General features: G+C 40.2%; 2 protein-coding genes across 3 annotated transcripts in view; both read right to left on the bottom strand.

Moving 5' to 3' along the window:
• Window positions 1–2,795, bottom strand: part of LOC111651278 (vascular cell adhesion protein 1-like) — an 8,539-nt gene extending 5,744 nt beyond the window's left edge. The window contains exons 1-2 of the mRNA XM_023401246.2: window positions 2,657–2,795; window positions 632–888 (exon numbers count right to left, since the gene is read on the bottom strand). Of these exons, the coding sequence (XP_023257014.1) occupies window positions 632–713 (82 nt within the window). The 5' untranslated portion in view covers window positions 714–888; window positions 2,657–2,795. The remainder of the gene's footprint in view (window positions 1–631; window positions 889–2,656) is intronic.
• A 663-nt stretch (window positions 2,796–3,458) lies between these two features.
• On the bottom strand, window positions 3,459–23,580 carry gtf3c1 (general transcription factor IIIC subunit 1). Of its 2 annotated transcripts, none has more exons than XM_023401252.2 (40): window positions 23,360–23,580; window positions 21,907–22,116; window positions 20,737–20,913; window positions 20,478–20,621; window positions 20,201–20,297; window positions 19,993–20,116; window positions 19,540–19,716; window positions 18,980–19,095; window positions 18,315–18,367; window positions 17,880–18,208; window positions 17,641–17,700; window positions 17,331–17,461; window positions 16,632–16,756; window positions 16,377–16,530; window positions 16,031–16,134; window positions 15,657–15,784; window positions 15,126–15,512; window positions 14,823–14,968; window positions 14,159–14,256; window positions 13,979–14,075; window positions 13,509–13,692; window positions 13,279–13,375; window positions 12,921–13,053; window positions 12,731–12,818; window positions 12,361–12,422; window positions 11,781–11,889; window positions 11,539–11,681; window positions 11,092–11,234; window positions 10,927–11,011; window positions 10,730–10,842; window positions 10,578–10,637; window positions 10,388–10,481; window positions 10,033–10,205; window positions 8,393–9,046; window positions 7,635–7,774; window positions 6,937–7,041; window positions 6,556–6,848; window positions 5,056–5,609; window positions 4,752–4,938; window positions 3,459–3,932 (listed from the first exon to the last, which is right to left on the bottom strand). In XM_023401252.2, exons 1-40 carry the CDS (start codon window positions 23,578–23,580, stop codon window positions 3,720–3,722), a joined length of 6,708 nt encoding a protein of 2,235 aa, XP_023257020.1. In that variant the 3' UTR covers window positions 3,459–3,719. The 2 variants fall into 2 exon arrangements, with proteins under 2 accessions (XP_023257020.1, XP_087028775.1); XM_087172649.1 differs by having other exon boundaries at window positions 17,886–18,208.

The following is a 23,580-nucleotide window of genomic DNA, read 5'->3' as shown; positions in this document are numbered from 1 at the left end:
TGAGTGCTCACAGTTTGAAAAGTTTACATGTTATGTAAAAACAGTTCATGTCTTTTTGAGAGAGCAGAAGTTTTCCTCCGTTTTATAGTTTGAATCACATTTCTACGTGCAGGTATGAGAGAGCTGGGTGACTCAGAAAAAAGGTGAAATTTTGTGGGTTTCTAAAGAAAATTCCAATGCATTCCTAATGCATTATTTATTCCCAGTAATTTGGGAATAACTTTGGGAAAAATTGGAATTTTAACACCAAAAGTCATAGCACGTCTTTCGGGAACAAGACGCACGTTTTGATGTATATGTATATCCGCCCCGAGGCACTCCTCTACAGCTAGAATAGCTGAGAGGAGGAGCTGAGCACCCGTGGCACTAATAATAATAATTGCTTTCTTTACAAGAACAAAATAAGTGCCAACGTGAAATCCAGAGGAATGAATACCCAAATGAATCACAAAAATAACAGTATTAAAACATGTCCTGAATTGTAAAGGTGCTTTCAGCCCCTTTTTTTTTTTTCCAAAAACAACCAGTACAGATCATCATTGTAATAATTAATAATCAAAAAACTCATTTATACAACAAATAGCCTGATGACAATAAAAGGCAGATTACAGACGGAAAACTCTTCACTTACCACAACTGGAGACATGGAAGTCACGCAGAGAACTCATCAGAAAAACCACCGAAAGAACCAAAAACTTTCTTTCCATTCTCATAAGATAGAAAATGAAAATCACCAAACATGAACCCTGAAGACGGTCAGAGTGAATGCACTATATAAATTCAGTCCCTCGATTTAATGGTCTATTGTAGTAGAACAATGTTGGCACCGCAGCCTGTTTTTACTACACACGTCCTATCTTTTTCAGTTATGTCCTCAAAGTTGGAAACCTGTGAAAGTGAAAGTGACATTATTCAGTTTAAGATCACGACCTCCATTTGAGAACCAGGCTAGACGTGTTTATAGACCCTCCCTAAACCGCTCCCAATGCATATTAAAAGGTACTTCACAACAATGGTTCTCAAACCTTTTCTCATCCAGGATCCCTGAACTGACACGAATTAGACCCACAGACCCACCTCTGATTAGATTTTTGCTTTTAGATGTTTTATTACAGAAAGTGTTTGAAACCCATGATCCAAACAGTCATACACTCTGTCTTTGTTTTACTAATAGATGGAATCACAATGAGAAAAAAAGATTCCCCTTTTTGCTGGGGACCCGCAGGAAACACAGTGGAGTTGTCATTGGACCATTTGGATGAAAGCTGTCGTCACTTCATCTTATCCTCAGAGACGTTTGAGTTAAATTGTGTCATAATTAGTGTATGTGTTTGTAAAATAAGGCCAAAAATGGATTCTGTGATGTCACAGTGACCATGAACTTTGATCACCACTTTGATCAGTTCATGTTTGAGTCCAAATGGACATTTTTGGCAAATTTGAAGAAATTCCCTAAAGATGTTAATGAGATATTGCGTTCACAAGAATTCGACAGACTCAAAATTAATAATTAATGATTAATAATCTCTGCAGCTCAATTAGTAAGACTCTGATAGAAAATATCTCCCATGAAATCTCTGGATTATCCAGTATAATTCATATCAATTTTGAATGTTTCAAGTAACACAAACAAAACACTATTCACCTCCATCGTAGCCTATTGGGGTTACAGCAGAGATCTTTTTGCTTGCATTAAATTGAAGCTGTGTGTTAATATCTAGGTAATGTGTCTGTATTTGGGAAGATGCCAGTGGTATCTATTTAAGGAAGTCCATAGACGCACGCCCAGAGACAACAGTCTCATGTGGTAAAAACTGAAAGTTTGGTACTTCAAGGATACAGAGCAGAGGAAGCTGACCCCAGATCAACTGGAGAAAGATAAGAACATTCCTCAACTTCCTGCGGATATAAGTCGTTTCCTGACACCCATTACTGTGATTACTGGACAAAGTCATGCTCACCACTCCACTCTCATTTACTCCTCAACAGTCCTTATACACTACCAACTGCATTATTCTTAAAGTCTCCGTTTTTAACATATTCTTATGTTGCTTCACCCTCTCAAGTTCACACACAAGAAGACAGGACTCCATATAGGAGCAGAAATATTGGAGGTTTTCTGAGACCAGTGTGAGTGCACTGGAAAAGAACAGCTTCAGAGGGTGGTGTCATGTTTACTAACTTCAGAAGCGTTAAGGGAATTGTAGGTTGCAGTATGTCACTGATTACAAGAACAAGCTGTGCAGACACCAGCAGCCAAACCTCCTCAGTAGCCAAGTACAAATTTGAGGTATTTGTACTTAACTTTCAGAGGGAAATAATGTACTTTTTAGTTACTTCACCAATTAAGATTTTTGCATATAAAACAGGACGAGGTTATAAAATATCATCCTTTTTAATAAAATAAACTACCCAACAATATATACAAGTATAGCTGAAACAATTAGCTGATTTAAGTAAACTTTCCAAACATTTCATGGTTCCACCGTCTCAAATGTGAGGATCTGCTGCTTCTCCTTTTAGTTATTTGAATATTTCTTTAAATGTATTTGTAATACTTTTGACGTTTGAGCTAAAGAAGGTTTGTGAAGGTGCAGAATACATCACCTACTTGTGCATTCTGATCCTTTTAAATGAAAAATCAGGTTGAACTTACAGTGGATGCGTTTTCTTCAGCAGGTCCTTCAGAGGTCTCCTCACCTTGAGTCCACATACAGACAGGTGACATAATAAAAGGAAAACCTGAATGAATGAATAAAGAATCATGACAAACACAGATGCTTCGGTACAGGGCATGAGGGAATGGTTTGACTGAGTGGTTAAATGACCTCAGCTATCTCATTGAGTTGGTCAGTGGTCAAAGCTCATTAGCTGGAGGTTAGTACATATGACACTCCCCTGATACTAGTGCACTGCACAAGTATGAGCACTATGGAGCAATGTTTTGATGAGTCGGCCCCCTGTTTTGTTTTTATCTTGTGCAGCTGCATGAATGCCTGCGCACCTCACACAGGTAACAAAATACAGATTCCTGCTGCTAAATTCATGCTACTCCGCTCTACTCCGTCTACACTAGGCTGGCTGGAAAAAAAACAGTCTGATAAATCCAACACAAATACATTATTGGCAAAAAAGGAGAGCATCAGCAAACTAAGGGATGTTATCCATGAAAACAGGATGGGAATCAAGTGTCATGGCACAACCTGCATCAAGTCCAACACCCACTGAGATCATATTTGGCAGATTAACCAGATCAACAGTTGTATTCTTCCAATAAAATCATGAGGCATGTTGCTTCAAAGTAACCCTGCCAAGAGGAAATTCACATCACCCTTCCTGAGTGGAACAATACCTTAAAAATTTCACTACCAAAACACCCCCACTTTGCTGCAACACAAAAGTCAAGAATGTAATGTGATGCATTTTTATTTATAATTTTAAATTAGAGTATAAAAAACTGACCACAAAAAAAATTTATTTTTAATTTTAGAACAAAAATAACAACAAAAAGTACAAAGAAATCCCTGTTCTGTAAAACCAGAATTGATGACATGACACTTTTTGTAAAATCACATTATTTAGGTTTCACAACGGCCTGATACAACTTTTTACTCAGCTTCTTGAAGCTTCAACTTCATCAGCCTTATCGTGTACCTAACCTGATGCCAGGTCAAGCCAGGTAAGATCACGCGCAGGTCGTGTGAAGTGGATGAAGACTTTCACGGTATACAGTAGTTCCAGTGACGTTCGTTGGGTAACACCTGGCTGAGCCGCAGGCAGCAGCTGATGGTGGGCTCATAAAACACTGTATCTGGCTCCTCAATCTTCACGTCCGTCTCCTTTCTTGTCTGGTGCACGGAGCGAGTGAACAGTGAGGGCTTAGGACCTTTAACCAGAGTTTTCTTCGTCACGCAGCCCATGTCTATAAGTGCCTACAGAGGAGGGAGGGAGGGTGATACATCAGTCTATTTTTTTTATTCAGTGAATTGTGTATTGTATAAACATAATTGAAGGTTTAAATATTATTATTATCTTAATAGCATTAACAAAAACTTCCCAATCATCACTTCAGCCATGAAGTTGCCCAACTGAATATTCCCACATCACTTAAACGCAGCAAGAAATAAAGACGCATACACAAATGAAGGTCTTTGTACAGAGGAACAAAGGGGAGGAAGCACCAGTAGAAAATCTAATATTTGACCTTCAGTGGTAAATTCAGGCATTTGTAAACCTGGTTTTAACAGTGTCACTTGATTACTGTCAAACAAATATTGAACAGTTATCAATGACAGCAAGGACACACAAATATTGGGAGTGGAAAGAAGTTATCATCCACTTAAGAGAATTCCTGAAACTTAAGTCAAATAAAATACGTATGTCCACATACTACGTCTGTGAAAACACATTCAAGAGACGTGACAACCACACTGCTGATCGATGTTAAACCATTGTCAACAAAACTCAACCTTCCCTGACGTTTTCACTCTCAACGCTTTCTTATAAAGTGAAGGCTGAAATACTTTTAATGTGAAAATTCGTGAGGAAGTGTTGAGTTTCATTCATGGTAGTTTAACGGGGAAAAGGAAAAGTGCTGCTGCACAAAGTGGGATAAGGACTGTGGAAATGGAAAACACAATGAATTTATGAAAACAACACATTAACCGAGGACCAGGAGGCTGGTTTTCTCTACCACTCTTTCAGAGTATTGAAAGTATTGTAAAATAAAACATCAGAGTATTTCTGTTTACCTGCATGAGGTCCAGCACCGCCATTGGCTGCAGCACATCTTTGTAATGTTCCACCAGCGTCTGCAGTGTGAGTCCGGGTCGGGACATGATGTGGTAAAGAGTGGCCTCCAGCATGCCCTTACACACCTGCCGGTTCAGCGTACCATCCACCATGCGCCACGGCCGGCTGATGAAACTCACATTTTCACTGTGTGAGGTTGATGATGACAGTGATGGAGACAGAAAGAAAAAGGAGATTAGATACAGGAAAGGAAAATGCACGGTTAACTGCAATAAGATTATTGGGATCACAGTCTGTACTTACTCAACATTAAGGGGAGAGCATGCGTCTTCATCTCTTTCAGCATGTATACGGTCCTTTCTGACTCTCTGCTCTCTCTCTTCTTCCTGTCCCTCCTCAGTTTCCATCTTCTCTCGTCCAGCATCCTCCTTCGCTTCCACTTCATGGTGCGTCTGTTTTCCTCCTTCCTCTTCTTTCGAATCCAGCTGTTTGTCTCCACTTCCCACATCTGCACTCTCTTTCTGCTTTTCCAGCTGTGCTTCCTCGTTCAGTTTCTCTCTTGTTAAATCGCTTGACCCTCCCTCCACCTCCTCTTTGTCTTCGCTCTCTTGTCTGTCCACAGCAGGTTTTTTGGCTGGTGGTTCCTCTGCCGCGTGTTGGCCTTCTAGCCTGGACCTCTTGCGCATGAAGGGGATGTGGTGCTCATTCTCCAAAAATGGGAGTTTGTCAGATGTGAAGCGTGACTGGGACCATTGCTTGGTGTTTACAGTCAGCAGCCACGGTTCAGCGTGCTGTGTGAGCACCCAGCGGACACCCAGACCCCCAGCTTTCACCACCTGGCCTTCTTCTTGTAACTCCTGGAGCAAAATAAAACAAAAAAAACATCAGATCAGACAACCTCTTTCAACACAGAGAAAGAAGAATCATTCATTTCAATGTCCTCTACATGGATCATCAGCTGGTGAGGATGCTGACTTTCTCATTTGCAACTTTTGCCTCAGTCTCTCAGGATTTTATCATGTAGCCACCAAGTGCATATTAAAAGACCCTTTTACCAGGTTCTCCTTTTAAAATGGGCAAGATGATCTGGAGTCTGCTGGAGAGTTTTCAGCCAACTCATGGAGTTAGCATTAATCAGCTGGCTAGCTACAGCTGCTAACATCCGTTAGTGACTGCTCTTATTTTAGCCAACAAACGGTGGTTATCAGCCAGAAGCAGCTTTTGTTTACTTCTGTGTAAAACCAACGGACCATTGTTTCAAATATTACTACGTATTCCAAGTTGTAAATCTGCCGCTGTTATCATTTGACAGGTTTCCATTTTTCATCCATGAGAATATCTGGAGCTGGGAGAATACACATAACACAACCACAACCGTCTGTGGAGCCAATTCCTCAGCCAGGTGTCACAGCGATGACGCCACTAAAAGAGCTTCAGTCAAACCTCAAACGAACAGAATAATTTCTGTTTGTTTCTGTATGTTATGATTAACTCGTTAAGTTTTTCATGATATTTCATCTGGGTTTTTTCATATGACTAGAAAGCTTGACAGACGTAGCAACAACAAGTAACAGGGTGGTGTGACTTGAACGTTACAACAAGTCCAGTCCAGTTCTTTAACAGCTATGCTTGTGTTTACCTTCATGTACTGCTGCAGGCTCCTGGTGCGTCCGGACCGTGGCTCCTCCAGGTGTGTGTGAGCCTGGTAGAGATCATGCACGTCCAAGCCATTCTGACCAGCTTCGTGACTTGAACGTTACAACAAGTCCAGTCCAGTTCTTTAACAGCTATGCTTGTGTTTACCTTCATGTACTGCTGCAGGCTCCTGGTGCGTCCGGACCGTGGCTCCTCCAGGTGTGTGTGAGCCTGGTAGAGATCATGCACGTCCAAGCCATTCTGACCAGCTTCATATAAGCTCCTCCTCAGCTGAGCCCACGCTTCTATATCCTGAGGAGTGTATCCTCTTTGCTGAATCAAGAGCCTGTCACACTCCTCCACACTGTGTGAAGAAGAGGAGGAGGGGGAGCAGACGGTGTAGGTGAGGATGGGGGGCAGCAGGGATGGACCGCATTTAGTCAGGTCCAGTGGGGGACAGTCTATAAATGAAAGAAAAAAGGAAATCAAGAATTATTTTTTGCAGATCAAAAATCTGTTTGTACATCTGTTGAGTGTTTTGATACTTACTCTCCATAGTGAACATGTTGTGAGCAGGCGTGCTGCGCAGCTGCAACTTCATAATGCACGACTCCACCACAATGTTGTCATTGGTGTTGAGGTTACGTAGTTTGACTAGAAACAAAACAAAACAAATTTTTTGACAAATCTGAATAGGACTGCGACCAACAGTTATATTCACTGCAAATTCAAATCAATGAATTATTGACCATCAGTCCAAAACCCTAAGATATTAATTTTAACTGATGTAAATTTGAGACAAACTCTCACATTCAAGAGGCTAAAATCAGATTACTTCTTGATAAACAACTTTTCAATTATTAATCAATTGTCAAAATTGTAATCTTCTGTCGATCAACTGATTAATTATTGACTATTTGTTTCAGTTCCTGATCTAAATATACAAAAGAGCACACTTGTCTGTAAATCAAGAACTCCAACACTTTGGGTTGTGTTCCTGTAAATAAATAATTTATAGATGTATATAATAGCTTTTAAAAGAGGGATTATCTTGTTAATATGTATTTAATATGTTTCACCATCTCATCACCTACGTTACTGTTACACTTGTTGTCCAAGGTCAAATTAAGTTGCTGAAAACCAAACTTTGCTTTCTGCCATCCACCAGGCATAAGACATAAGACAAATTTACACATTATATATCTACAGAAAACATTCAGCTACAAAGTAGAAAGGTGAAACTGTACCTATGCCTGGGCAGCAGTATCCTCGCATCATCAGGTAGTTGGTGTGTGAGGCCTGATGTGCCTTCACCTCCAGCTTCTTTCTCCCCTCACACTCCTCACCGTCGTAATCATCGTCATCCTCTTCCTCTAGTGCTGCCATACTAAAAGGCCACAATTCCCCTCAAGTTAGATTTTCAAAGAAATCTGAACAGATTAAGGCTGAAACTAAATTGTTTTCTGATTCAATCAATCAATTAATGATAATACAGAACTGCCAGTATTCAATTCACTGTCACAGAAAAGCTGCAACTATTCACATCTGAGAAACTGTAACCCTGAATTTCTGGCATTTTTGCTCGATAAATCAACTGATTAACTTTCTGTCAGTCAAGCTGTTGATTAATTGATAACAGTTCCGGTTTAATTCAATTGTATTTGTATAGCGCCAAATAACATAACCAATACACATTATCTCAAAGCACTTTACTGGGTAAGATCAAAGTCAAGAGAGGGAAGCAAGAGAGACCAGGAACAGCTTTATATAATGATTGTTGATTGTTACAGCAAAAATAATAATAATAATATTAGTAAAAAAGTTCTTATGTGGTGCGCAAAACATGCAACACTAATTCCACTACAGAGAGTACAACGGCGAGTATGTTTTTTGTAGGTGTAGTATATAAAAAAAAAACTTGATTAGAAGTTATTGTAGGCATATTTTAATAAAATAATAAAGCCATGTCATGAATGAAGAACTAATAACATGAACAGTGTCTCACCTCTTGACCACATCGTTGTCCACCAGGTTGCTGTCCACCACCACCATCTGTTTGGGTATGGACACGTACACACTCAGCAGCCCCAGAGACATCAGGCTGAGACTGATCACACAGGCGCCACCTGAAGAGTCCAGAGAGAACTGCAGCATGTCAGACACATCCGGAGGATCCTCTGGGACTTTGGGTGCTGTGTTCGAGGCTGCAGCCTCTCCTGATGGCTCTTCTTTGGGCAGATGATCGTCTGTCTGCTCCCTGCTGGATGGATCTTCAGCAGAGGAGGCTGTGAGGCAATCTCCTGGGTTTAACTGTTCATCTGTTTTGTTCATCACCTCATTGTTCATGTCTACATCCATCAGCTTTTCGTCTCCTTTCACTTGTCTTTGGTCGTTCTCTCCTTCCTTTGTAGACTCAGTATTTGGTTGTACCTCAGGTTGACTCTCTGGTCTGCCTTCAGCCTTTCCTCCGCTTTGTTTTTCTTTTCTTTTAGACCCTGTTTTTCTCTCCAACCCTCCATTACTGTTCTCTGACCTGTTTTCAGTTTCATGGTGAAACACAGTAAGAGGTCTGTCGTCTCTTGTCCCGTTGTTAATGATATTCCTCAAGAAGCGGAAGGAATCGGTGCACAGCGAGTGAGGAAAACGCCATGAAAAACATCTGTATGGGAAACAGCGGGAGAGTAATTTTGATTGATTGATATAATTCAACTGTGAGGTTTGAACATGTGTTAGAAAAGAAATGTACAGAGGTGAAAAAAGAGTTTGAAAATACCAGAAAGAAATGGCAACAATTTCCTTAAAGTTTTTAGTTTTCATCATATTATTCTGATTTCATACGTCTGCTACAGAAACTACCATTTAAAACACCACCTTCCTAAAAGAGTTTCTAAAACTGCTTTTAAATCCCACGTGTTAATACAATAAGGTTATTCACTGATTAGATGCCTGTTAAACCACTTACACTCTCTAATAATCAGACACTCTAATCCTGACCTTTTGTTTTCCTCGTGTGACTTAAGGTATTCAATTTCTTTTAAATTTTTTGTTCGTCTTTACAGCTGGGAAAATATGAAGGCAGCTGGAAAATGACAAAGCAAAACTGAGGTGAAATTGTATTGAGATGGTATTGCACTGTATAAGATGCTTAAAATCAAAATAAAACCTAAATTTAATTGCTCTTCCATAAGCCGTAGTTCATCAGTAACTGACCGTACACTATACATTCAATATGCACAGTTTAGTACAACAGTCCTGTAATAAATCCTCCTTCAGGAAGGTTACAACTTTCTGTTTTTGTTGAAACTGTTTGATCATTTTGGAGGCTGCAGTCTGTGGTGGAATTGTACTGCATGATACTATTGTTTAATAGAATAATAGAAAGAGTTTCTATTCTATTTTTATATCAATGTCGATAAGATAAATAAGAGAAACACATTTCTTAGACTGCATTAGTTGAACTAAAAACTGAATTCATGATCATTTCCTGTCAATAAACCACAGATGAAAAACTAACTCTGGCGCAACACATCAAACGGCAGCATCTATCTTCACATGGTCCCTTATGATCAAATCAAATCAAATGATACATGATAGAACAGTGGGGTTTTGCAAGCTTCAGTGATGGAAGTAATTATGACTAATGACCTGTAGTAGGACTGGGACAGCTGGTAGGACATGGGCAGGATGGGAAGCGCTCGGTTCTTCTTTGGCCCAAATGGCTGATTGACACGACGGCGGTTAACCAGACCTCTCTTCCTGCATTGTATGAAGACTTGGCACAGCAGCTCCTGGTTGTACCTACTGTACATGTGGAAGGTCTAAGAGCAGAGACAGAGCAATCATAAGTCTGCGAGTGTTTTGTGTTTGCGAGTGTAGAAGGAGAGGAGAGATGAAAAGGGCAGCTTTAAAAAAGCAGCTCGTAATTTTTCACGGTGGTCTGTTTTATTGTTGAATGCTGTATTGATAAACTTTGTGAACAGAGGAATGAAACGGAAGTTACCTGAAAGGATCTGGACGACTTCATCTGACAGTTGGTCATGGCCAGAGTGCTCTGGATCAAGTTATGCAACACTATGGCGTGAATGTCGTCTGTGCTGCAATGGACAAACGCACACATACAATTAACTGCCACCATAAGAATCCAAATACATTCAACAGAAATAAAACAAAAAATCAAACTGAATCGTTACCTGTTGAGAGCATCTTTGCTTGAAACCCACTTTCCATTGTCTATTGTGGAAACCTTAAACCTGTAACACACACATACAGCACACTGTTACATTACACGCTACACTCAGCTACGTGTCTGAAGCCGGCACATCCAACCTCCTCCTTTTCTTACCGCGAGAAGAGCTGCTGTTTCGTGTCAGGCATGGTCATATCACGAGTGCTCATGACAGTGCTGAACTTCTGCCTGAGAAGCCTGGCGTACTCTGAGAAAGCTTCTGCGCAATCCTAAAACAACACAGACGGAAATATTCAACTGTGAAGTCATAAAGTCAGTAACAAAACAGCAACAACAACAAAAGAAAAACCCACCTCTGGTTTATCAGGATCACCAGGTTTCTTCTCCTCCAACAGTTTCATCAGAGATTTGTCCTGGTACACCTCAGCCAGACAGATCCTGCGGCGCACAACTTTGGATGAGTGACACTTCAGGAAGTGCTTAAAAGTGTTTTAAAGCGTGTCTGAATCTGTAGCCACCTGTAGTTCAGAAGCGTCTGAGGATTTTTGAGGATGTATCGCGAGCGACGTCCGACAGCAACCGATGTTTTATCCATCGACATCTCAAACTCTGCGTGGAGCAGGTCTCTCACACCACAGTGAGGTATGAAGGGCCTTTTCAACTGCAACACATCAACAATATACTCTATGTTTCCTTTGCAACAGCTAAATAAAGGATAAATAGTAGTAACACAAGAAGAGACCTAATTATATATATAATTATATTTATAATTAGGTAAGACAAAGAGTTTATTGTAATGTTACATTACTGACCTTAGACTAAAAAAACATATAATGAATCATAAAAAATAAAACCCAACTAATCCAAAGATGTCTATGCTAAATGTACTCACCTGTGTTTTTTAAGTGTGTGTGTGTGTGTGTGTGTGTGTGTGTGTGTGTGCGTGTGCGTGTGTGTGCGTGTACCTTGCTGTTGAGCAGGTGTGAGGCCACGCTGCAGAGCATCATCAGTGAGTCTTCCTGCACAGACCAGTAGACTCGTTGTCTGGTCATCATTTTCAAAGCTCGGTGGTCCGCCTCGTCGTGGGCAGGGGTGCGCTTCTTTGGCTCTTTAAGGCAAAACAACAAACACGCACACAGACTGTCAGCTTTCCTTTTTCCAGTCCATCAGACACATGCGTTTACTTTCATGTTTAGGTGTCCTGCACCTTTCTTCTTCTTGCGTGGGACCTTGACAACCTCCTTCTTGCTTCTCTTCCTCTTCTGTCTCTTTCCACCGACCACCCTCTGGTTTCTGCTAGCAGGCTCTATATCCACCTGGTTACGAAGACACAAGTACGAGAAACATTGTTTGAAGCCTCTGCTCTTTGTTCTCATCTGCAGGGGTAAACAAAACCTCACTAACCCAACATTGTTTAAAAATAAGTGCAAGTCTATTACTCTCCACTACTGACACTTTTTGAGACAGGGCATGTGAGCAAATTCTTATAACATTCGGGGCAACCAACCGTGCTCACTGCTGAGTGACATTGATCATAACAGACTCATAATGGATTGAAACAGATGGTTAATTGTTTTGAAAATGACATCTTCAATGTAAATAGCTCCTTTAACATTGTTATTGTCATTTTCTAATTAGGTAAATATCGGAACAAGAAATTGTACTTGCTGGAGCCGACACAGCTGCAGTTAAAGCAGACAAAACTGTTTATTACAAGCGATGTACCGATAAATAAAACAAAATTATAATAATAAAATAATGAAATAAAAAATGATAGAACCTTATACCTCTACATTTTCTAACAGCAGTGGTCGCTTGGTGGTCACATATCGAGGTGTAGTCATTCCTCCTGTTAAATAGACGTATAAAAACTATGTCATTGATGAGTAAGATAACAGTGACAGTGACAGTGCGGCTGTAATGGCTCTTCTCTCCTCAAAGCCAACACAAGAGTGTGCCGCAACACAAGATTGAAATTAAAATAGCTGCATAATGACACCATCAATGAGACTCTAATACAGTGTTGTACCCGTATCCATTCATCTGTTTTAGGGATTGTTAATGCTGGATTAAAGCAAGAAGTCGACTTGTCACACAGAGCTATGAAAGCTTTGTTACGACTGGACACAGAAATTCATTATGTTCAAAGTGACTCACCAGCTTTAAGAGCAATCCTGAGAGCATTCTTACTCAGCAAGCTCTTCAGTCTGATTTTGTTTTCCTTCGCTTCCAAACCGGTTGAGCTCTTAAAAAAAGAAAACAAACAAACAACTGATACATGTGCCCAAAATGCCAAAAGCACACAAACACACACTGTCCATGTTCACCTGTGTTTTGTATTATTTACCGGTTTGACAGAAAGTAGGTGATTCGTCCACAACCAGTTCCTTTTAAGATGAGCAAAAAATTCAGAGTCCAGACCTCCGGCTCCTTTACCGTCTCCTGGTATCGACCCGTCATCACACACCTCACGACTGCCCCTGTGTGTGTGTTTGTGTGTGTGTGTGTGTGTGTGTGTAGAGAAACATAATAACATCACTCACACTTCTAAGTAACACACTGGTGGTGATCTGCATTTGTAAAGTTTAGCATAGAAGGAAAAACTTAAATTTCATGTTCCTTGAGTTCACTATTATTTTAAACCTGAAAAAAAAGAAAAACAAAGCGGAAAAGAGGAAAAGTAGAAAAAGTCTCACTGCACTTACTTTAGCAGGTTTGCCATTCCTACAAACACGTTGCGGTCTTGCACAAAAGAAGGAGCAGAGTCGTCATCTGTCACGTTTCTCTTACTACGGATTACCCCTAAAAAACAAACAAACAAAGAGACATACACGTCTTACAAAGGTGACATTATATTTTTCCATATGGTTGCCAGCGCTGTGAGTGATTCTGCTTTTATAAATGTGTGTGTGTGTGTGTGTGTGTGTGCATGTACCCAGTGGTGTATTGAGGCAGACACACATCAGGTCGAACCAGTAGTTTTCAACATCCTCATGAGTGTTGAATGTGTACTGGCGCCTCTCGAACGGTTTGTCAGATAACTCTGTGACCAGCCAGTAGTGAGGCTCAGCGTTGGTGGTGTCAACGATGGTGGCGTGACGTTTCAGGTACACAAACACCTTTATATAAAGATATGAATGGAGAATTCAATTAAAACGTTCATGCTTTATTCAAAGCACACGCTATAAATATTCTAAATTGTGTATAGACACATTTACAGATATTGATATTTGTATGTTTGAATGTAAACGGTGAATAAAAGCCAAATACAAGTCAGTGGTCTATTAGAGGATCAGAGCAGCAGTACGATGATGATGATGATCTATTCTTAATCCTCTCTGTTTGTGTTTGTGTTTGTGTTTGTGTTTGTGTTTGTGTTTGTGTTTGCACTGACAGACTGCGTACCTGATCTTTCTCCTTGAACTTCTCCAAAGGACCAAACTGCAGCAGACCCATGTAGACCAACTTCTGCAGGTTCTCATGAAATGAGAACAGGTATTTCCTGGTATGAAGAGCCCATAAACAGTGAGTTCAGAATCACAGTTATGATGCGTTATAGAGAGAGCGAAGGAGAAAGAAAGTCACCGTTTATAAAGCAGCTGTCTTCTCATTCTGGCGGGCAGCGATCTAACAAGATGGTGTTGCTTCACAGGGTCGTTGAGATATTCCTCCAGTCCATCCACCTGCGGACACGAGTGTTTTTATGTCGTGCATCCTCATGCATTACAAGTTTCTACAAGAAATGGGCCATCAACAATATCTCATATCTCATTATAATGATATAAAACAGGGAAAAGCAGAAAATCTGTTTATTTTCTGTCAACAACATGACTATTATTTCTTGTTTTTCCAGTAAGAACATGTCAAATCATGTTTGTTTTTTCGGCTGTCGGCCACAAAGACATTATAACTCTTTGGATTCACTCTTCCCTTGTTCCGTGCAGGTTTTCAACAATAAAATTAAATGTGAAAGTATGTATAACGTTTATAAATGGTACCGCAGCAGCTGCAGAGTTCCTTCATGAGGCAGATTGAGACGACAGAGTAATTATATAAATGTAATATTAAAATTTAAAGCTTTCTTTCAAATCAAATGCTTGAAAAAGGTGTTTTATATATTTACAGTTAATTATTTGATGCAAAGTAACACCATGTCAACGTAATTCTTCAGACACAACTACTATACAGAAAAGTAAAGTGAAATAACTGCGTAACATTGTTTTAAAAACAGAACGAAACATGAGCTCACCTTATAGTTGATCTGTATGACCTGAATGAAGATGGAGAGAGGCAGACAGAGGAGCAGGTCGCCCACCATCGCCCAGCCGCCACTAAACTCTTTGTGTGCACGAACAGGAGGAATGAACTTCTTCCACGACTCTTCATCAGTGTAAACTATCAGAGACAGACAGAAGATTACAGAAAAACCAAAGCGTGTAGATAGGAAACTCTGAAAGAGCAATTTTTGTCTCAATAATTAAAATAACTACTGTACCCACATTCACTAATACTTGCTACTACACATACATAGCTCCACTCATGATGCTCTCACCTTTCAGGTCAGACTGAGAGCGACCAGGTGGTGATTCATCCGTCTGCTCCTCCTCTTCATCACCTGATGTCTCGTCCAATTTAGACACAGCTGAATCTGCAATTTGTGGCTTTTCAGAGCCGGCGGCAGCTTTTTTAGGCAACTGTGTCTGTCGGTCTGTGTTTGTGGAGTTTTGTGTGTCTTTCAGATCCTGTTTTTCATGCTTGTCTTGGTGTTTGGCTTCAGGATCAGAGCTGCACAAGTTTGCTGGCGTTTCGCCGGTTGAGTCAGAGCTGGTGGAGTTGTGTCTGAGTGGGTGTCCGTACATCAAGTACCACAAGAAGTTGTGAACAACACGCAGACGATGCATCTTAGGCTGGAAGCCAAAAGTCTTACCCAATCCTCGAACTATAAAACCAGAGAGAGGCAGAAGACCAAGAACAAAACAATGGATAAGTGACACATAATTAGAGGAGGAAGAAAAACCTATCAATGAATATACAGTCATTCAGTCCTCCCCTTTGTACTCTGTGGTATACAATCAAACAGAACCTGTAGTGGGCTTGAACTCCTCGTTTTTAAGGATTGCTCTCCTCTTGTCAGCCTTGCTATTTGAGCCTGTGCTCGCCTCTTCAGACTCTGATTCTTGTTCTCTCAATTTCTCTTCAGCGTGCTGCAGACTGAGGCACAGCAGAGGAAAAACAAGAGGCTGGATCAAGAAACAGGCTACAGGACATGTCCCATGGTTATAAACAGAGCAATAATAAGTCAGGGTTGAGTATGCAGTACACAGTTACACTGAGAAACTGATAAAATGAGGTAAAGTCTCAGGAGTCAGACAGCGGGAACGAGCTAACATACAGTATACTACTCAGACATTCTGGATTCCTCACTGACTTGTTTTAAAATATTTAGTTTACACTCACCGTACGGCCGAGTAAGAGCTGGAGATTTTGAAACGGACCTGCTCGATAACTCTGTGCACTATGTCATCACTGGGCTGAATGGACGGATGAACCACCATCTCAACCTGCATGTGCAAGAACGTCAGACAGACAGAGGAGGTGAGGGGTGGGGGTAGTAATATAAAACGTATTATTTCTTTTCTAGTCTCCACTCTGTGCAATTGTCTCTGCTAAAAATAATCTGACTGAGTAGTTAAATTAAGTTTATTTTACCACAGGGAGTGGATGTAATGAAAGAGAAAAGATATGGAGTCAGGTATGGAAATGACCATCAAGGTGTGGCGTGGCGTGTGGCGTGTGCTCGTACCTTCTTGGTGATCCCGTCCTGTATGACAGTGGTCGTGTAAATCTTAAGCAAGCCTTCTCTGGACAGACCGTGGACGAGACGTAAAATAGTTTTCTTGCAGCACTTTGAGCTGACTCCATCCTGCTTTTCTTCGTCATTGATCATCTTCTGTAAGCTGGAGAAAGACAGCATGTTGACGGGTTTTCTTGTTTCCTTTTTCTATTGTACGATAAAATGCTTTGGAATAAACTGATAGAACATTTGAGACAAACTGACGGGAAAAGACCCTCTATGATTTTGAAGTTGCGCACGGCCTCGACGATCAGGTTCTTCCTCTTCAGCAGGCGGTACGTCTCATGAGACCTCTCCAAAGACTTTCTGGGTTTTTTTGGACTGGGGCTCTGAAGGAGGTGGAGAGAGCCGTTACTTTCATCTACCCATCTCAAACAGATTACCTTCAACCTGGGCCCCATTCTTCATATGTGGATAACTGATCCAGATTAGATCGTTGATGGTTTGACATAAATCTGGATTATCTGGTTCTTCAAAGCTGGTTTAAAATTTAACTGAAGCCTTCAGCCCCCGCAAAAGTGCAGCTTAGTGACAGTTTGCTGTATCAAGACCAAGACGTTTCAGGGTGAATCCCATACGTGAACACATGAACATTTTCAGATACAAATGTCTCGTTTTCTTGAAGAACTGTTGATTGAATTATGATTTTAGATGAGAAAATGCAGGTTATTGAAAAATCATTACGATCTGCTGACGAAATTAGTTAATTACCTTTTCTATCTATACATATACACATGATAAAATATAAAACTAAATAAAAGTTTGTACCAATCCAGATGTTGAGATACTGACACAAGACATAAATTCAAAAAGTCAAAAAGTCCTCGTACTAAAAAGCCAGAGCCAGAACATCGAGTTCTAGCTGGAAAAAACAAACTAGTGAAAGCAACTCATCAGACTGACCTGCCCCTCACAAACATCTTTAACAACCACAATGTTGTTGTCTGCTGGGTGACTGGGCGATGCCGCGCTCTGAGGTAAAGAACTGGCAGGAGTCAAGTTGGATTGTTCTCCTTCCTCAGTTGCAGCTTGCTCTGACAGAAGAGACAATAACTGTGATTAAACAGAATAAGGAGGAATACATAAAAAAAATACTGTATCATGTCAAAGAAAGTATGAAACGATGCTGCAAGGGCGAGTCATGAGAGGTAAAATACCTCTTAGCAACACTTTTGTTGGCTGTGAATGACGTGTAGCAGTTCAGGCAATTTACCTGTGTTGAGAACGTCAGGTGCCACACTGGTGTTGGATTCACTGCATGCCGAGGTTTCACCTGAAGGATGACAGGAATTTAAAAAAAGAAAGAGGGTGAAACAACATAAAGAGCTGTAATTAAACCAGCTCTTTCATTATGAGAAGTTGGGATAATTATGAGAGTTTAGATTTTGGCTAACACAGTCCTTTTTAAATAATATCTGTTGTGAAATGTGCACAGGGTTAATGAGGACTCACATTTACCCGGTGTAGGTTGTACTTGGTCGGTCTGTGTCTCACTGCCTTTCCTCCCTGTCGTCTTTCCTCTTGCTCCTGACTTTCCTCTTACTTTACCTCTGCCTCCATCCAACCCTTCATCACTACATGTCTGCCCACCCTCCATGGCACCTTTGTCTCCTTCTCCACCTGCTTTCCGAATCTTTTTTGACGCTGTCGACTTTGAGGATGATGGCGTTTCAGGGGTGGCAGGTGCAGCATGTGATGCTCGTGGTGCAGACGAGTAGAGGAGTTTCTTGCGTTCCTGCTCCTTAGCAAACAGCTGGAGCTGATCGCTCACACCCACAGACCTGTCGAGAGAAGTGAGCAGAACAATAATATTGATTCTATAGTATCTGATATAATGAGGTGTTAAAATAAGAATTTAGAAATATATTCTCATTTATAGATACACACTTATGGCTGATGTATTTTGTAGTCCTCTGCCGACCCTCATCCTCCATGAACCCCTGCAGGGTGAAAGACATCACACACATAAAACTGAAACACATTTACATCATAATAAAATGGTATGTAATCAAATAGCCCTGAAGGTTGAATCAATAGACTGAAATTTTGACCAGATGATGGTGCTAGATGAAACGTTCAGGGACCACCAACGTGATTACAATCCATCCTGAGGGGTAACATGAACATCAGATGGGGGGGTTCATCACAGCGAATCAAAGAGGAAGGCTTTTCTTTCGGGTGGTTGACCGCTGCTGTTTTGTTTTTAATGTTTATTTGTTTTTTTTTTTAAATGATCTGTTCGTGTAACAATTACAACAGATTTCAGTTTCAGGTTCTTTATGACCTTTTTAACTTTTTGTTTTCTGGATAATAATTTGGAACAGTGTATTTTTAGTTTTTACCAAAATATAAAAAAACAATCTGATGTTTTTGCCTGTAAGAACATCCACACTGTAAAATCATTTTTGAGGATAAAAAAATAAATAAAAGTCAACAAACAAATGGACCATTGTGAACTAAAAAGTCTTTTTGCTAAGGAGTAAATTTAGTTATTTTTTTGTTTCCAATATAGAAAAAAATGTGGAAAACACTGTTTACAGCCTGAAGCTTACCTTAATTAAACCCTCCCTCTCCAGTCTTCGGCAGAGCATACGAGACTCCAGTTTACCAACGTTCATCTTGTACCCGATACCAGTCTTGGGGATTCCCTTTGTGCCAGAGGATAACACTGCATGACAACAAAAAAAGAATTGATGCAATAATCATTTGGAGGTTAGAAAAGTTATTTGCATAATTAGAGTGTAATCCATAACTTCTTGGACAATGCTAATTTTGTTTGTTGGCTCTGTCCTTTCGAACATCGGATCTGAATAGAAACCATGGATTTGAGGATTAAGCGCTGATTTTAAGCATTAAGTCACGGGTGAAAAACATGAGAAGAGTTTCCTCAACAACATCTACATTTCATCTGCAATAATCTGGAGCACTCTGGAAAATGTGTCACTTTTGCATTTCTGGACTGCGGTGGACAACCTGGTGGATAACCCCATGTGCTTGTTTCTGCCACTGACAAAATCAAATTTACAAAGACTTGACAACTTTTAAATCTAATCACTTTTCCACATTTTCCTGGATTTCCTGTTTTTCGAAAGAAGGCATTGATGCACCGTACCGATGTGATAGGCTTGTGACAGCACATCCTTCTCCATGATTCGCGGCTCTTGAGGGAAAGCTCCTCTTCTTGCTCCGGAGTCATCTTCCTCATCCTCATCATCATCGTCATCATCAGTGACACCCTTCCTTGAATAAGGCTTCAGCAGCCTCAAACAGCGCACAAGCACTTTATTCCCTGGGGAACACAAGTACGATAACTCAGTGCTCGTGTCAGGCATATGGCAATAAGATATAATACATATAATATGTATTTATGCTTTTCCGCATCAAAAATAATGTTTGTAAATTCTTTTATTTATTACATCACTTTATTAGGTTACACTTTATTTGGATAGTCTGCCTACAGAGAGTTTACAAAGTATTTGTAACATTTCAAAAGACTATTAGTTAGTTCAATTAGTACAATTCAACTGTTTCACTATCTCTCACTGGTGCTTCAGGGGCATGTTACCTTTTTTGGTGGTGCAGGGCCCAGCGCTGGGATCCAAGTCCTCCAGAGGGTACTGGCAAAACTCGACCAACTTGGATGTTCGCATGTATTGACACACACGCTTGAAAGTACTGTCACTCATGTTCTGCAAGAAAACACACTATTATCACCACAGACAGACAGAGGAACACACACACAGTCCGACAGACCCTCACAGAGTGATACTCACAAGTTGCTCTTTGAATGTGATCAAAGTGGCAAACTGACCAGGTAACTGCTGGAGGACATTGGACACGTACTCCATCAGTATGTCATACTTAGACCTCCTGAAAGAGGAGAAAGGGTTAAGAGGAATTTCTCCAAAAAGAGAGACAAAGACAAAGAAAATCTTAATACTACTTTTACAAAAGCACAAACATCGGCTTTGTTCCCTCATCTTTCCTCCATATGTGCACAACAGTGAAACGCTGTTGAGAGAAAAAAAGAGACGAAGACACTAAACAAACCTGTTTATGTGGAAGCGTTTGAGAAGCAGAAGTATGGAGTGTTGCTGTTGTCCTGACTTCACTCGTGTGACATGAGACTGCATGCTGATGAGTCCATGCTTGACGAGAGACTTCCTCATGTAGTGCAACTTTCGAGCATCGGTCCTGTTGAAACACAACACTGGCTGTTATGAGACAACTGAGCACATCGGCTTGTGACAAAGCAAACCCAGAACAGTAACGACCCTGAGCTACATGAGTGTGTGTATGTGTCTCCTACTTGAAAGAGGATCCATGTAGATCACTCTGTAGCTCTCCTTGCCAGCGGGCTCGGCCCACTCTTTCCAACACACAGTAAGAGTCGTCGTTCAGTTTTAAATCGGGATCACTCTCGCTACCGATCAGAGTCCGGAATCGCAGAGACTGAGATGCCACCACAACAAGCTTTCGGCCATATCTGAGGAGGAGGCAGTTAGCAAGAAGAAAAAAAGTGGAACATAAGACAAATGTACAATTTGCAGTAAACTTATATTATCTCACTTTGGTTCTTGTGATTAATTCAGGATTAGATTAATTTATTGTTTGTGCTCTTTGTTTACTAATTTGTAGGTTTTTGAGTGAAAAATAGTTAAGTCAAAACAGACAATCTGAAATATAGGGTAATTGTTTATTTGTCAGAATACCATTTAAACAAAGAGAGGAAAGTGTACAGGCATACTATAAATACATAAGTAAGTATGCATTGAGCTGAGAAGAGTATAATCTGGAATTTCAATTAATTCATTTTTCACAAACACTGAATCAGAAAAAAAACTGTTTTTCTGCTTTAATTAAATTTTTACAATCGGTCAAGGAATCTTACCTGATAAAGGTCTAAAGCCTGTATGTCATAACTAAACAATGCTCAGTATAAGCAGCCGACATTGTTGGGGGTTTCTAGTTGCTTCTAATTTTACCGAATCCATCGCACTTGTAACTAAGACTTGATGGTATTAAAGGATTGTTGGTGTGTGTGTTTTTACCAGCAATCTGTTATTAAAATTCAGACAGATTCAAGCAGATTCTATAAATATGTTCACTATCATGTCAATGACTTCTTTAGTTCCAACATTTATTTTTAGCATTTATTAGTATTTAATTAAGAGAAAGGTTGAAAGTTTGCCAACTTTACAACTCTATGCAATTTATTGTTATTATATTGTTCTAACCAACCAACTGATAGAGTTATTAAATATTACACAATGCTTTGATAAAATCTAACATTCCTTGCTCCATATCTAATTAATAACACAATGCTTGTTTTCATGGTTCATATGACCTCAATAAAAATCTAAATTTTTCAAATGCAGAATGCTTAAATCAGTGCACATATCAATTTTGTGTGTAGGTGGTGGCTGGTTTGTAAAAAGCTGTTGCTACATTGAATACTTTTCAAACAATATCTACCAACCTTTCCAGAGCCTCCTCCAATTTGACCAATGCGGTGAGGGACTTGGAGCGGACATGCTTAGTGATGTCTATCCTGTCTATGAAGAAGGCACACGAGCCCTGTATCCCATCCTTGTTTTCTAGAATAATATGGACGGGGTAGACATCTTTCTTTTTTTCAGGAAACTTCTGTGCTGTTTCAGTGCCTGCCTCTGGATCATTCTCTTTAAACCTGAAAACAAACACAGCCATGCACAAAGCACAAAGTCTATGTTATGGCATCCAAACACTAATACAAAGAAGCACATGGAACATGAAATATCCTACAAAGAAAGTTGATTCACTGTCTTTACATTACACCTGTATGTGATTGCTGAACACTTCAGTCCAAAAGCAGGGGAATAAATCTGCTGATAAAACAGCCAGCACTCTTCTGGTTTCAGGCTTTCCACAATATTTTGGAACCTGGCAAAATAATCTCAAATGATGTCATCTCAGGTTGACATTGTCAAGGTTATTTTTTGGACAGAAAGCCAGTGTTACAAACAAGGATTTTAAGTTTGAAAGATGCCCATGGCGTTAAGCAGATGGAGAAGGTGTAATCAAAGATGCTAGTGAGGAAATGTAAGACATTTGGGATTTTTATATTTCAGCCTCTCTTGCCTCAATTATCTTAAATATACCTCTGTCACCAAACTTTACAGAAGTAGAGTAAGGACCAGTGTAAGAATTCCCTTCATTCAAAGGAGCAGAGCACAAACCATTACGAACAATCTCAGACTAAAAGCACACAGAGTTGACTTTGAGCTTCATAATGCAACATGTCAAAATGATCAGTTCAACATAACAGAGATAACAGAAATACCCCTGGCAGAATATATGTATGAAAATGAAAATGAAAACTGAAACATAACAGCTTGTGTAATCTATCCCTTTTTTCATTAACCATATATTTTTCATATATGCTTAGAGTCTATAATGTTGTCATCCTGAGGTGTAGATTCAACTGTAGAATCATTTTGGAGGATATAGTTTGTGGTGCTGTTGAGCTGCATTGCGTTATTCAAATTCATGAGGGCAGGCTATACAACAGATAGATGCTATATTTCAGTTTCAACAAAAACAGAACATTATAACATTCATGAAGGGAGGATTGTTTGTAAGGATGTTTGTATTAGATTGTGTTAGTTGGCAACTGGGTGTATTTCTTCGAGTGAAGATATTCCCACTACAAACTTTCTTAAATTTGCACATGGTATTTTTGATCTGTATACTATTGTTTTTTTTTAACTGAACACTGCAAGAGCACACGGTGTCAACCTGCACACTGCTGGTTTTTCTGATGGTGTGTTCTGTGTATTATCTTGTTAGGGAAGTATATAAATCTTTCTAAACACTTCAGTTCAGCTCAGCTCAGCTCAGCTCAGCTCAGTTCGTTCATGTGGACAGAACTCAGCCTTCCATGATAAACTCACCTGTCTGTCAACACAACATCCCCTCTCTCCTCTGGGAGCTCATAAAATTTCAGGTCGGTGTTGCTGATAAGTGACCTCCAGATAAGCTCCTTCGTGCAGTCGTCAAACTTGAGGGGAAACCTGGGCAGTCTATCCTCTAGTCGAATCCACAGGGTGGGAATAGTTATCCCATCCAGTCCCTCCAAAGCCACTTCATCCGCGACTGCACTCCACGGGTCCAT

Source organism: Seriola lalandi, unplaced genomic scaffold (assembly GCF_002814215.2).
Source record: "Seriola lalandi dorsalis isolate HSWRI2012SDOR001 ecotype SW California unplaced genomic scaffold, Sedor1 jcf7180002053559, whole genome shotgun sequence".
Taxonomy (NCBI): Eukaryota; Metazoa; Chordata; class Actinopteri; order Carangiformes; family Carangidae; genus Seriola; species Seriola lalandi.
The sequence above is the reverse complement of the archived record's forward strand: the minus strand, read 5'-3'. Positions and strand labels throughout refer to the sequence as shown.